Genomic DNA, 16,597 nt, shown 5'->3' on the forward strand with positions numbered 1-16,597 from the left:
ACAGATCAGATTTTAATTTGAATTACAAACATATTCACAATCTATTCATCCGTGTTTCCAAGACAGTAAATTCTCAGGGAAACCCTCTTCACACTAATTGTATGTTTGCTAAATTCTGACTGGACAGTAAACAGTTACCTAACAAATATCAATGCTATCTTTTATAGATGTCTGCACTAAAAATAAACAATAAACTGCTCTTGCTAGTATGACAGTTCTTTTTTAGGGCTTAAATGGCTGAATGGCCTTGGTCAGAACTTTGACCAAGGCCATTCAGGCGAAACTCTCTGTTACCCAGACCCTGCAACAATTCAGAACAGTAACTTTTTGAGATCTGAAAAAAATTATAATACTTGCACTTTGAATTTTCAACAAGTAGGATATGCAAATTACTCAGGCATTTCTGACTGCTACATAATGTCAGCTAGCACTTTGAACTGCCCCTGTGTATGAAACCTGTTATACAAATAAATGTGCCTTGCTTTGACAGATGAAAGAGAAAGATACAATTTAGGCTGCTTACATTGCATTTGCCTGGAGCCAACCCTGAAATAACACATTCTACATACAGGGGGAGCAAAGTTGAGAAACATGGCAATAAAATAATGAGTCGACACAAAGCATTTCTTTTCGTTATCTGTTTAAATACAAAGAATATTGGGAAACGTGTGCAGCTTTGTCTGTCTGTGTGTGCTCGCTCATTGTTACAGTGAGTATTTAGCGAAGCAGAAACAGGAGTAATGTGCGGTAGGTAGAAAAACTACACAGGTAAAAGCAGCACATTGATCTCCTCTGGCACAGTACCACCTCTCGCTTGTGAAGACAGCACCACTCTAAAAACAACTCCAAAGTCTCCACTGGACCAAAAAGGGTCCTACTACACCCATCCATGAATATCTCTTGATTGTTGCAGACCCAGGAGGTTTATTTCATTTGCTGCAATTTGGGTGTTTGGTTCCTAGCATTCACTGGCATGAGCTGTGGACAGAAAACATTATTAGCAAGCCATATCAGACAAACCGCCATGGCATTTTCCATACCCTTCATTCTACCTTTATTTCCAAATCATTTTACATTTACAATTTCCTTTCACATCCACTAGCAGTCTTACAAGTCCAGTGTATTATAAATTGGCAGAAGTTAGAAGTCAGAAAACCAATAGGCCAATTTCAGAAGGACAGAGAAGGTGGGAATGGGTTAATTAGTGTAATGTATCACTATAGACTTTTACTGTGATTATAAACATTGCTTTGAGAGGGTGATCCATGCACATTGTGGACACTGAAACACCACCAAGCTAGCACGGTAGCCTATGGTTGTTGATGTACAGTGGCTCAAAAGTATTTACTTTTTAATCAACTCTGCCCAGGTTAAAGCAACACTGCCCATTCTGCAGCTTCAATTCAAATATGAAACGTGAGCATGCTTGAGAAAACAAACTGTAATCCTAATCTTAACCAAGTTTGGTCATTAACACTGACATCCTACTGACTTACACATTTTAGGTAAGTTCTACGTTCCAGGGACAAAAAAGAAAGTCAGAGATTAGATGTAGCAACTCTTTGGTTAGTTGTTAAATGCCATAACCCCAACCCTTCTGATAACTAACTAGTAAGGAATTGGAATTGACTAATTCAAAAGAATGGGTGATGTTGCTTTAACCTGGGCAGAGTTTCTTAAACATCAGCCTATGAGGCAGCAGTGTTTCCATTTTAGGGCACTTTTATGCTTTGAGCCACATGAAAATATTTTTTCCCACTGATCAACACAAAAAAGTCCATAACGTCAAACTGAAAAACTAAAATCTGCAAATAATTAAATGTATTCTAAATCTAAAACAGAAAATAACTGATTAAGTAAGTCTTCGCCCCCTTTGCTAGGACACACCTGAATGAGCTGTGGTACAACCAACTGTCTTTAGAAGTCACGTAAATAGTTCAATGGAGTCCAACGGTGTGCAATCAAGGTGTTTCACATGATTTCATGTTGAATACACCTGTCTCTAGGAGGCCCCATAGTCAGATGTTGATGAAAGGATTCAAGGCAAATCCTTAACAAGTTTCTTCAAAAGCAACCATCAGGGGTAGCATGTAAGAACATTTCCAAAGCAATAAATATCCCCCGGAGCACAGTAAAGTCCATGATGAAATGGAGAGAATATGGCACAACTGTGAAACTGTCTAGAACAGGCTGCCCTCAAAAGCTGAGTATCAGGGTAAGTAAAGGGAGCATTGCAAATTGGGCCTTTATGAGGAAGTGAGAATAACAAAACAACTTGCATCAAATCTCAGCATGTGGTTGCCAGAAGACATTCAGGAGACACTCAGACCAACAGGGGAAAGATTGATGAGACCATGGAACTTTTTAGCCCTCATTGCTAAGCAGTATATTTGCTGCAATCCTAACACTGCTCAACATCCTGAGAACACCATCCCTACCGTGAAGCATTGTGGTGGCAGTGTCATGGTTTTGGGATGCTTCTCTATGTCAGGGCTTGGAAAGCTTTTGAAGATTGAGGGAAAAATGTATGCAGGAAGTATAGAGAAGTTCTGGAAGAAAACCGTCTGAAGTCTTCAAGAGACCTGTGACTTGAGGGAAGACTTTTCTTCCAGCAGGACAATGACCCCAAACATACATCAACTGAGAATATGTGGAAAGAGTTGAAAATTGCTTCACATCAAAACATGTGTTGATATAGTTGACTAGATTTATTTCAATAGAGCAACAAGTGCGTAAGTAGTTACATGGATTACTACATCATTACTAAGAATATTGACCATATCTTAATTTCTGGTCGTTATTAACAGGTTGGTTGTATTAATCCCTGCATTCATTGACTCCAAGATGCACATGCATAGAATGTCTGACATATGGCACAGCCATTTGCTGGTGACAGTGTTATCCACACCAAAGCCTGGCAGTAGGCAAATAATACTGAGACAGATGGTGAGTGTAATAAGAGCTTAATTATAACCCCACCCCACCCATTCTTTCAACAGGACATATAACAAGGCACCCACATACACAAACACTGTTAGATACGTCACAAGCTGCTGCTACTGTTTATACTGTTACCTAGGCACCTTGCCTGGACACCTTAAGTCCACCTACATGTACATAAACCTTGAAACCTTGTACTGCTGCATCTATTTGATACTGGTACTCCCTGTATACTGAATAGCCATGCTGTTGTCATTATTTATTAATTGTGTACATATTCTTTGTGTTCCTTAATCAATCAATCAAATTTATTTATAAAGCCCTTTTTACATCAGCAGTTGTCACAGTGCTTTCACAAAACACCCAGCCTTTTTGGTTATTACATTCCCATCTCTTTCCCATCTCTTTCTCTTGGTTTTCAAGTCTACATTGTTGAAAAAGCACTTAACTGATAGCTTATGAAGCATATTTTATTTATTGCTAACAAAGACTTGGTCATTTTGCATTCATACAGATGCCTAGGAATTTGTAAATGTATAGTGTGCGACAAAGAGGAGACTGAGGTCAGGGGTACAGACCTTGGTCATTTAGTGGCTGGGTGGCGCCATTGCTTCCTGTTCTCCTGCAAACAAGTCAACCTCACATTACATTATGGTCCGGTTTTGCAAACACGGACTAAGCCTAATCTAGGACTAAAAAATCAAGTTCAATAGAAAACTCCATTGAGCTTGTTTTTTTTGTCCCAGACTATGATTAATCTGTGTCTCCGAAATCGGCACTATACAGTACAACACTTACAGATGTAGGATCAAATTTGATCTCATTACCATGCAGCAGAAATATTGTAAATGCAATGTGTATTCAAGCTTTAAAGTGGCTTCAGATTTTTGGGGGGATTAAAAATTTCAGACTAGATTTTCCCAAAATCAGAATCCCTGTAAAAATGTCCACTAATGATATTTGACATACAAATTCACATTTCCTGTTGCTGGTATATGATCTTTATTCAGATCCTACATTATTTAAATAGTAGCGTCTCCAGGCGGCCTTCAGCACTCAACGGTTGGAGGTACAAACTAATAAATCAACATAGACTCACTAGTCTCTGGAACAAAGCAGTGCTTTTTCTGCTGTACATTACAATGCACACACTGCTGAAAAAATATTTCTGTAATATTTTCATTGTTCAAAGTCATAAACAACAATGACATTTGGTAATAGTATTTATTACTTAGGGATTCAATGAAATGTCACTGTAAATTTGAACAATTTTAATAGTTGCAATAATTGTAATACTTAAATCATGTAACATTTAAATAATGTAATATTTAAATCGTCTTTACTTTGACACTCATTAAACATTGTATCAGTGAACATTTCCTGATGCTTGAACTGTCTGAAGCTTCATAACACACACCTAACCGAAACTTACTGTTTTCTACAAAGAGAATGTAATGATCTTCCTTACCTTTTGTCCTGGTTGAACTTGCATCTGCAGTGTCCACCTGTTTTGTAAAGAATGGCCACAAGTCAATCTGTGTTCTACTGGATGTGAAAACATTTCTCAATCACTATTAATACTTTTTGGGAACTGTGGTTAAACATGCCATTAGCAAAACAACAATCTTAAATTCTAAAATACAATTTCTGAATTCAACTATTTATTTTAAAAGCAGGTAAATCTAAATTAATTGGACTTTTTTGGAAGCCTGTTTATTTAAATTAGGTACATTTTACTGTAATATAGACAACATTTGAACAAATTAGATTGTATTATATCAATAAAAGCTTCTTGACATGTTCTTCAACCCTGTGCCACTTCTATGGAGATTGGGAATATTTTTAATTTAGGTGGGTTTTCAAAAATGAAACAGGCATGGAGGAGTGCAGGGTTGGGACATACGTCCTCCAATACATGTCCTGTAAAGCTGTTCTGTGTCTTTTCACACTGCTCACTCAACCAGGATGTTACTGGAATCAGTGCAAGGGAGGTAATACTCCTTCAACTAACAACATCAATATAGCTGAGGGATTTGCTACCTCCCTTAGCCCGTGGCGGTGCATTGGAGCACCAAGGTAACGATCAGGTGGGACGTATCCTGCCATGAGGCCAATAGTCATTTCTAAAGATTGTTATTTCCATAAATTTTAAGGACACACCTCTTAATTTAATGAGTTTAAAATTACAAATACTTGAACATCCATTTGTCAAATCATAGAGTAAAAGCACGTGAGTTGAATCTGGTCTTTTTTCTATATTTCTGGTTTTGTCGTGTAAAAGTGAGCGCACTGCATAGCAACCCTATTATCTATAGATAATTTTGACAGGCTAGACATGTTTTTAATTGTTTATTTTTTGTGAAGTTTGCATTCACTTGCCACTCTTTGTTGCAAACAACAAGCCTAAATTCCCAGAATAGTAAAAATTGTCAAACCTGTAACGTTAAACCTGTTAATTGATTTGTGATTGAATAGGCACTAACTATAGGGATATTTTGTATTTAGACACCAAAATATGGGAAAACATTTAATGAAGTTTCTACTTGTGTCAGAATGATAAATGTAGGACCAACAGTATCAAAGCTACTGACACCAAAACCACTTTAAAACATGCTGACCAACCATAAGTAGGCTGAAAAGTTAAACAGATACTGATGCTTCAAAAACATACAGAAAAATAAAAACCTTACAATAACCTGGTTGCATAAATGTGCACACCCTCTTATAACTGGGGATGTGGCTGTGTTCAGAATTAACCAATCACATTCAAACACATTACACACAGTCATTACACACCTGGCATTTGTTTCCTGACATTTTCTTAGTTGCATCTCAGAGCAAAAGCCATGGTTCGCAGAGAGCTTCCAAAGCATCAGAGGGATCTCATTGTTGAAAGATAGATATGTAGCACACAGTCAAAGTATTAGCTGTGTGCTACATGTGACAACAATCTCCCTTATTCTTCATATGAATGGGCTATTGGGTAAGGTGGCAAGATGAAAGCCTTTTCTTACAAAGAAAAACATCCAATCCCGGCTGAAGTTTGCAAAAACAAGCATCAAGTCTCCCAAAAGCACGTAGGAAAATGGGTTATGGTCTGATGAAACCAAGGTTTAACTTTTTGGCCATAATTCCAAAAGGTATGTTTGGCGCAAAAACAACACTGCACGTCACCCAAAGAACACCATAACCACAGTGAAGCATGGTGGTGGCAGCATCATGCTTTGGGGCTGTTTTTCTTCAGCTGGAACCGGGGCCTTAGTCAGGGTGGAGGGAATTATGAACAGTTCCAAATAACAGGCATTTTTGTCACAAAACCTTCAGGCGTCCGTTAGAAAGCTGCAGATGAAGAGGAAGTTCACCTTTCAGCACAACAATGACCCAAAGCACACATCCAAATCCACAAAAGCATGGCTTCACCAGACGAAGATTAATGTTTTGGAATGGCCCAGCCAGAGCTAGACCTGAATCCTATTAAACATCTGTGGGGTGATCTGAAGAGAGCTGTGCACAGATGTCCTCGCAATCTGACAGATTTGGAGCGCTTTTGCAAAAAAGAGTGGGCAAATATTGCCACATGAAGATGTGCCATGCTAATAGACTCCTACCCAAAAAGACTGAGTGCTGTAATAAAATCAAAAGGTGCATCAACTAAGTATTAGTTTAAGGGTGTGCAGTCTTATGCAACCAGGTTATTGTGATTTTTTTTTTTTTCCCCCTCAAAGATTTCAGTTTGTTTTTCAATTGAATTGTTCACGTAATAGGTCACATTAAAGGTGGAAAACGTTCACAAGAACCTGGCATTTTAACAGGGTTGTGTAAACTTTCTATATCCACTGTATTTATATACTATTTTTAACACTGCAACCATACTGGTATAAATCCTGAAGTATTTCAGGTGACATATACCTGAATGGGAAAATGTCTATGCTGCTAGATTTTAACCATTTAAGCTAGAAATGTAAAGGCCTTTTGATGCCACATATACTTTCTAAACTATAAATGTTGTACATTTCATCTCATTAGCCTGCACACAGTTCTTGGGACAATGTTACAGATTTTGCCTTCTCAAAAAAAAAAATGCCAGTGAATATAATTAGCTTTTTACCATACTAATTACAGCACAATTGTCACTACATTCTGATAATCAAAATTGGACATAAAAAATAGTCATGGTGCAAAATGATGGTTGATACCATGGTAATACATGATAAAAGTTATATGACATATGCTGAGGTCCATGGGAAAATGAATAGGTATTACAGGCCTATGTAATTATGCGATTATGCCCATAGTATGTGCAGCTTGCTGAGAAATTCAGTAGACACAGAAGGTCCAATTCAGATCCAATTATTTTGACCAATCAGATCAGCTATTTTACCCAAGATCCAAATTAGCCAGAGTAACCTATCTTTTAAGTACCATTTGTGGGTCATATGATCAGATGTCTCATGACAGTGTTTTATCAAATGAAATGCACTTTTCTGGTTAGAAGACCCTTTTGTTTGGTGATAAAGATTTTTTAAATGCCTTTGCTCTTTGAAAGTGTTAATGATGTTGAGGTGACTAACGTAAATAAACAGAGGATATGCTGTGAATCTTTGGTAATGTCTTTTTAGATGACAAAAGCAACTGTTGTGACTAGTTGATATGAGAGTACATCAATTGTGGAGCTCAAATTATTGTTTGCTCAGTCTTGTAACGTAAAGAGTTTCAGTGTTATATTTGTATGTTTTCTTGCATTTCTAGACAACTATTTTGACCGGCAATTTTTTTTAAGCCATTATTGGAGGAATAGCACAAAAAAATTGGAGAGTACTTGAAAGCACACAGAACAACTGTGCAAAGGTGTGCACATTTTCCACCTCACATTCATATGTAATTAGATATGTAAATCAAATACGTATCTCTCGTCTATTCATGTTACAGTATCACTACTGCCAACGTTCAAGTAGCTAGGGGTAGCCTGTAACTATAGCGTACATATACGATTTTTACCATACTACTAGCATATATACAAGCATAAATGAGTTTAAATAAATTGATTTTGAGTGCCTGAGATATTCCCCATTTAAACTTTCTTCCTGGTCCATCTATCAGTTTTCATTGACTTGTAGTCTCATACCCGCTTTAGCCACACACAGTCCCATCCACCCACCCTTGGAGACAAGTCGTGTTATTGTTGAGTGCATGATGATGGGTGTATGATGGAGTCTTACTGAAGAGGATGGTGATGCCGATCAGACACAGAACTGCTGCCAGGATCAGCCCTCCAACACGTAGCCTGTGATAATCTGAACAGAGGCAAAAACAGACAGACAAAAATGTGGGAGGGAGAATGTGCAGGAGAGAGAACAATGTGTGAGAGAGGGAGAATAAAAGGGGAAAAAATAAGAGACAGAGACAAAGATGGTCTTAAGACATGTTCCAAAGACAACACACCAGAACACTATGTGAAGATGCAAGTGTCTGCTTACCAAAGGTAAATGGATCATCCTCTTCCACTGTAGGGGCAAAAACATGACACCGGTCAAAGTCCTGAGTCAAGCAAATAGCTAACTGAGATTTCTGGAGACCATAATATTTAAGTTTAAAAAAAAGTTATAAAACAAAGCACAACCATGTACTATGGAATGTTATGATAAAGAATTGTCCGTTACATACTTTCTTTTTGCTCCTCTGCAAACACAAGGGACAAAACTGCTAACAGAAACAGAGAAACAATGCTAAACACACTGCAACATACATAGACAAGATGGCATGCCAGCAATGTCGCACAGAAACCAGCTGTCCGTCCCTGTGACAAGGGCACTTGTAACTTTAGAAGTCTATAAAATGCTTTGTCCTTAAATAGCATAAAATAAGATCACTGAATATATTTAATTGAGATTGTTATACTATTCATATTTTTCAAAACATTAAACACATTCTCTCTTTCACTCCAAACATACGCTATACTCTGTATAGTAAATAAAGTAATATTGTATGCTTGGATTGAAAAAGAGAATATTAGTGCTGCGAGGACTTCGCCACTGGAGAAAAAAAACATAAAAAACAAAACTTCAGAAATTGGTGGTATTATGAACTTTTTTTTCAGATTTCTGCTTAAGACCTGACTCTTACGTGTCAATAACAGCAGCACTGATATCTTTTCCATCTTTCCCTTTATTTCACCTGGGGAAGAAAGAACACAGAAACATATAAATACATATGTTGCAAATAATCAGAAAGTTATATACTATAACTAAGGGCCTGTTCACTTTAAGAGAATAAAACACCACATATAATTTCCATAGCATTTGAATTTACACAGGCATGTTCGAGATGTATCCACAAAGGATTGTGGCCATCAAAATATAAAACTCTGACCAACTAGATTGCCTGAAAATGACCCCACTTTTATTAAACAAAGCTAGAAGAAATTCCCACAACCATTTAATATGCTTAGACCTTCTTGAGGTCAGGAAGTAAATGGCAGCTCATATAGTGCCCAAAACTGGCTCACACCAGTTCCAATGTCAACAGAGACCTGATGTAAGTGACAAAAGAGTTTTGTATGGGAGCATAATTATGTGGTCATGCATGTTACCCAGAGTGGTTTGCTTCATCTCATCCAATACTTTGTTTCAGCATTTCATTTTTCAATCGCTATTTTTATATACAACGTGTTTATAATCATTATAATCATATAATGTCTAAATGTCATAGAGAAGCAAAAAACTCATTTAGAATGGCTCCAAGACCAAAGTATAAATACTGTAACATGAGCCTACAGAGATTTTTCATTGCGCCTGTGCACAAAGCCAGAGAAAACACTCTTCAGTAATCACACAATACACTTACAATCCTTCCTCATGTTTCTACAGTATCCATGAGAGAAAGAGACAATAGGAACCAACCACCAAACAATCTGAAGTTCGAGCAGCGCGTCAGGGTTTTGGTCATCTGATCACATTTAATACTGGAGTCTTGAGGAGATTTGGTACCTAAACCCCTTGTCACAAATGTTTAAATAAACAAAATATGACATGATACAAAGTAAATAACACAGATTACATATGGAGACATGAATATGAGAGATCTATTTTCAAGAGCTTATCTTCAATAACTCCATCTGAAAAAAAATTACTGTCAAACATTATCACTAACTAGGGTAGTGATATTAATACATAAATGTCTGCTATCCACATACACAAATGCTGTTGCAGAACAGGTTCCCTGAACTTGTTTTGCAAGCCCACCCCCCACTCAACACACAAAAGAAAGACTAACGAAAACTAACCCTGGTTCTTGACTTTTTTCCATACAACCAATGTCTTTGCAGATGGCTTCTTTAGTCAGTAAACACTAACTTTCTATGAGTAACTATCGGTGACTGTCCGACCTACTGTAACTATAATATGGTGAATGTACCAATTGGATAAGAGCAGCTCCTAAATAGCACAAATGTAAATGTATGTACTCTTATACTGGGTGTTATAGAAGTGAGAGTGCTCTTATCTTTTACTCTCACTACTATAACATCCAGCTCAAATATGGAGCTTCCTTACATCTTATAGCAGTGTAAAATGTCTCATAATGGGCACTTAACAGGAACTAGGGAAAATATCCCTTTCTTTTTCCACTCTCCCACTCCACAGCAACGTCAGTGAGGGACAGGGAATGTCGCAAACAAAAATCCCTCCAATAAACAGTCTTGAAAAGAATTACAATCCAATCTAGAGAGAGAGATGGGTTTCTTACTGTCTGCTTTTTTAAGGAGGGAATTACATAACATTCTAGTGAAGTGCAGATGTAGAGGTGGGACTGACGTGAGATTTATGTCACAATTTCTGTTGTCAAGTGTCTGTTGAAAACAGTGCCAGGCAATGCTGCAGATTATTCTTATTCAAACATTCATTCAATCACCCTGGATACCAGACTTGGTGATAATGGTACCAGTGTTCCAACATGGGTCACGCTGATTCTCTGCCACTGTGCCTGAAGCATAAGAAGAACCAAGCAGTTGTCTGTAAACAGTATGACTCCATTCAATCCTCTTGTTCAGCCTTCCACAGCTCTCCTCCATGCCCACTCACTGACAAATTCACTCACATAATTTAACAATGTGTTTCTACCGGAAATGTTTTATTAGATCAAAACTATCCACTCACTAACCTGCTGCTTCACAACAGGCTATTGTCTAAACTTAAAATGGGTACACACAGAAGACCATTCCCCCTGTGCCCACTCAGTGCATTTATACATTATTTATTTCCCTAAATCTCTTTCCAACTACGTCAATATATCACGACTTAAGACAGCAAATCTGTTTCTTTTTTCAAATCCCACAGCGATAAAAAGAGCAAACATTACAGCTCCTAGGCTCCTGCCCTTGCCTGAAAAGGCATTTACAAGGTAATCATTTATCCATTTCAGATATGAATTCTGGGATTGTTGCAGTATTTTTTCAGAAAATTTCTGTAAGGTTTATGTGCTCACATTGTGACACCATTGTTTGGAGCGTGTGCAGACATTTTGGTAGACAAGAAGTGTCTGAGAGGTGTGTTTCCCACTCTATTCAGGGACCTAACCCAGCATTTGGGGCTTGTTTTGGTTAATATTTGTTGGCTTGCTAAAAACAAGAAGATGTTTATACTGTTTGGCATTAACATTAGCCAGCTATGCAAGAATGAGAAACACTGATCTAATTTTGCGAGTGAAGAAACATTTAAACATTAACTATTTTCATTGGCTTAGTATGGTGAATGTCCTGCTCCTAGTGGCAAAAAAGGCACTGGCTTCCTAATGAGCATTTCTTGGTAATGAAAGAAATGTATTGCTTTTTAAACGAAAACTATTTAAATATAACATTATTGTCCTGGAGTTGTGCCAGTGCATGGAAGACTCAGCTACAACAGAGACAACCTAATGTGGGCTTACATTTTTTGGCTTGCTATTAGTACAGTGACATTGTTAGGCCTGGTCTTTGCTTAGCTTGTTAACATTTGTTGACAAGGAAACTATGAAATCACTGCTAAATTGGCTCATGCTTATGTCCATCCTGGTATGTGTGTTTGTGTGTGTACATAGCTCCCAATATGACGCAGTCAACTCTCCACTCCTGTATGGGTTCCTTCCCCCAATAGAGAGGATCAGGGATGCAGTTGTTATATGACTAATAAAGGACGTGATGCCTAGAAGTAGGAATACAGCTTTCAGCTAAATTAAGAACAAAACATGTTGCTGAGAATGGGCAGCACAAATGTAATACAAATGTAACACATACTGGAAAAACATTTTAATAAGATAAAAGACCGGCATAGAGTCCATCCATATTTCAGTAATGCTATTAAGAACAGTTAATTACAAAGGTTGCAAGTTCATTCTTCCACGCTGTCCCAACACCACAGCCAACCCAGACAGAAACCAGATGGGTAGACTGTAGCTAATCTTGGCTCGTACAGTCAGGCACATTGTTTCTCTATCAGTTCCTCATTCCTATTATAGCCACCTCCATGTTGTTTATTCTTATTTCATTAAAGAGTGGCTGTTACAGCAGAGAAGGGAAATGTTTTCCTGTGGTTGTTTAACTGAAAGGGAGAATTTAGCATACTAAAACCATGACTCATTCATCCTACCCACAGCCACAAGGTTAGCAACAGCAAAGGCAGCACCGCTGCTGCCTTCCCTTCAGGGAAAACGCCTTTGTGTTACTTCTTTCTTGTGTATAGTTACAGCCAGCAGTGGACTACCTACCAAGGGAAGTGGAATACAGTTAGCTTTTGAGTCTGAGGGCTCACATTGACTAAGGACTTCCTTGAGAAATTAAACATCTGAAGCAATTTATTTTCAGTGGAACGAAAGCGATGAAAAGTGGAGTTGGCACGGGACTCTTGGGCGACACAAGCATAGGCGAGGGAGAGTGAACAGGGTGGGATTAAGGTTATGAAAACCTTTATGCAAATGCATTGTGATATACCTACCTAGCATTTTATCACCTTACTAGCACCCACATGACAAAGCTAGTGTGGCTAGACAAAGTGCTATATTGTCAGTCATGGCTGTGAGAAAATGTGCCTGAAAATGTACCTTCCTGGTCAGAAATGACCTTAGTGATCACCTAATAACAATGTTCTGGAGTAAGCCTTGTGAAAACAGATCAGCCCAAGCTAACAGAAGTATCAGAGTGCTTGTTTGCACTATGAGAAAAACACAGATCCCGGTTATCAGTACTGTAAGCATAGCCTACAAGAGACTGGGAGAATCAGTTGTAATACCTTTGGTGAATTTCATTTCTGGTACTATGAAATCACTTAATATCTAATAGATTCTTAAAAAAGACAACAGTTTATCAATCATTAATACAATTTAAATAGTTAAATTATCCTGTCTATTTAATGATGCGAACTTAACTGAGCCAGGCAGAACTGTGTTGGCCTAGTAACGCATCCCACAAAACTACATGTGCTGGAGCCATGCTGACAATCTGAAGATAAATATCAAAGCCAGCATTGTAGTATATAAAGTTTGTATGGAAAAATACCCCCAAGACTTGAAATTGTCCTTCCAAAAGAATTTACCACACACACTTGTGCACTGAGGCATTTTTCATTACAGGACACTTTAAAGTCTATGGACAGGCTGCATAGGCCTATTGACAAGCCTGCCCAAAATCTATTATGATTCTATGGACAGGCAAGATTGAGGCATAAATGCTGACTGGCTAAAAGCGGTGATACATCAGGCCGTATATCATGAGTATGATGAAAAATACCACCTCTGGTATTTCAGGTAGTGTATATTGCCAATACACCATGGCTAAAGGCTATAACCACGCACTACGCACTGCTACATGTGTACGTTTGGTCCTTGAAAGAACTATATAAATCCCATGTATTATTATTATTATTATTACTACAAGAACAGCCCTAAGCAGCAAAGTTTTCAAAAAGTACATATGGGGAAAAAGTGTTGTGTGTCTTCCAGAACATGGAGGGGGCGGAGCTGTGAGCACCATGTCTTAATTATCGCCTGAGCACACCTCTACACATCAAAGCACAGCTGGACCACATCTGGACGATGAGCAACAGACCTTCTTAATCTGGCTAAAGACAGATGTATAGAATATAGCAGGGTTGGGGGCCCCTTGTCCATTTTACAATACATTTGATAACACGAATTACACTGGGCTACTTTTTATGAGCTTAGAATGTAGGCACCAGAACCTACGATAATCCTTTCTAAATGTCCAAAATATAGCGCAGTTTATTAAGTTGCCGACTTTTAATCGGATATAACAAATTGAAAACGACTGTAGAACTGCAAGTCACACCAACTACATTCTAAAAGGAAGGTTACATACTGTCCGTATTGTGAAAAATTTGAGCAATTGGCCATATGAAATAGCCTATGTGTGCGTATGTTAAATTTATATAAAACAGTGAACAAAACTAGTGTAATAAATATTGTAACCTTTGTGGCATGCCATTTTTGCTATGACTAATCTGCTACGCTGATTCACGGCTACTTTGAAAGCATAAAAAATATAATTTATAACTTTTGTTAAGATCTTTGTTATGGTTGATAATACAGTGATATTTTCTTGGGTCAAAGCCTTGATTTGGAATAATGAAAATGATTAATAAACGGCTAACTTACTAATAACACTACAGCTGTACCAGATATGGAAAATTAAAACTCACCTCGTCACGCGTTAAAGCCAAATGGAGATGTGAGGCAAGAAGTCAGGAAATCTCGGGCTTGCAGCGCCACACAATTGACGAATGTACTGTACTGTAGTCAGACATACGCCAACACCCTTTTCCACTGACGCTCAACAGGTTGGCTCAGTTTGAAAATAGGCTGAGTTTAAATTGAAGTTGCATGCGCTGGAGAGGAGGAGGATTTCATTATTTGTTTGCACGGCGCCTTAGGGAATGGTTCACATTTCTGTATTTGGTTTTGCTTTCAGTAAGCTGTCCTTGGCATTTGCCTGGACAAGAGCATGTAGAATGTTTTAGAAGCTACTAAATCCAACATATTGTTTTATGTCAAGTGAAACTCATAGCTGTGGCTGGCAACATATCTGGATAAATATTTGATTTTGCATATTACTTCTTAGAATTGAGCTCAATGTTATTTTTTATTTATTTGGATTTAATTGGTAGGACATTTGGCACAAACATTTGAAAGCAAGTATTTCACATTTTTTTTTGCACAATACAACTTTGTTTGAACATAATGTCTGTAGCTAAAATAACATTTGTGTTAGCATAATTCTTTCTACCACAGTAAAACATTTGAAAATGAGACCATAAATTATATATTTGAGGCAAAAATAATAATAGACAAAAGAGTAAATAGATATATTTTCGTCCATTCACTCTCTACCTACTTTCATACCCATTCAAGTGTTAAATATTAATAGCCAGATCACTGCCCAATTCCTGCCGCTTATTCTCCACCATATGTCCGGACATCAGCCACAAGATATTCAGATTCCATCCTGTAGAGATGCTCAAATTTCACTTGTGTTGTCATCGGATTTTCTTCAGTTATTGAAAGAGGAAAGAGCGAATGCAGATAGAAACAAGAGGACAATTGAAAAAAATACCTTGGGATATTGCTTATTCAGTATAAATTATTTGTAAAGCATATGTGTTGGCTTAAAATAAGGATTTATAAACATGTGAATATAAAAATAGACTCTTACTTGTTCTTTCTAGTGCATCTTTTTTCTGAAGAGAAAGTGAAAACATGTTACTGCAAACACTGACTGTCTGAATCTATTCACTAGAGTTATATTCACAATGGAAGATTGAAAGAATCAGTAATTGGGCTATGTTTACTCACGAAATAGGACAGCCAATCCTCCTACTACAAGCAAGCATGCAATGATCACGCCTCCAATTCGTAGTCGCTCATAATCTAGGAAATTCAAATGTTCAACAGCTTAGGATCACAATGAGTCATTCAATGACATAACCTGATTTTAAATTTTTTTTTGTAATTTTAGTTGTAACTGGCTCTAGAAAATGACATGACACTGCTAAAATAATAGACTTAGAGATGTCCAGTTAATAGAAGTTAAGAGTTCTCTGGTTATTGGGAAAGTGCCCCAAAATGCTACCCTGTTAAATTCTCTGGTGAAAACACAAAATGTGTTGCTGTAGATCCATAAATAATGACAATGGTATATTAGTTGAAATTTACATTAAAATAATAAATGTATTGTGTACATCTTATTACAAAAAAACATTAAAGTTTCCTGTAAAAACTAAGACCAGTTTTTTTATAAGACCATGATGGATAATCAAGAGGAATAATCCTGCCTAAAGCAGATTTATTCCAATACCTTCAGATTTCAAACACTCCCTTCACCCCGCTTGGCCTTACTCATCACCAAAACAGTTAGCAAGCACACATTGCTACAAGTCTGATTTATTTTTTATATAAATGAATGATAATATTATAATAATTGCATAATTTAGTTTTAAGGCCATTCACAAATATGATGTTTAACAAAAATATTGGTTTACATTTTTGTCAAATGTAAATTTTTCTCACATACGGTAAGCAACATACATACATACTAGGACCTTGTTTGTTTTTTACAGTTTGTGAATTTTGTGGAATTATGGTAAATTATAATATTTCAGAAAAATAATTATATTAA

At 37.3% G+C, this 16,597-nt stretch overlaps 1 protein-coding gene across 2 annotated transcripts; it reads right to left on the reverse strand.

Moving 5' to 3' along the window:
* Window positions 1-214: 214 nt before the first annotated feature.
* On the reverse strand, window positions 215-14,789 carry LOC105019134 (FXYD domain-containing ion transport regulator 3). 2 transcript variants are annotated; one of them, XM_010885070.4, is made up of 8 exons: window positions 14,625-14,789; window positions 9,064-9,114; window positions 8,605-8,643; window positions 8,418-8,444; window positions 8,160-8,234; window positions 4,409-4,445; window positions 3,519-3,562; window positions 215-978 (listed from the first exon to the last, which is right to left on the reverse strand). In XM_010885070.4, exons 2-8 carry the CDS (start codon window positions 9,095-9,097, stop codon window positions 959-961), a joined length of 276 nt encoding a protein of 91 aa, XP_010883372.1. In that variant the 5' UTR covers window positions 9,098-9,114; window positions 14,625-14,789; the 3' UTR covers window positions 215-958.
* Between the last annotated feature and the right edge of the window lie 1,808 nt (window positions 14,790-16,597).

Source organism: Esox lucius, chromosome 20, assembly GCF_011004845.1.
Source record: "Esox lucius isolate fEsoLuc1 chromosome 20, fEsoLuc1.pri, whole genome shotgun sequence".
NCBI classification, from domain to species: Eukaryota; Metazoa; Chordata; class Actinopteri; order Esociformes; family Esocidae; genus Esox; species Esox lucius.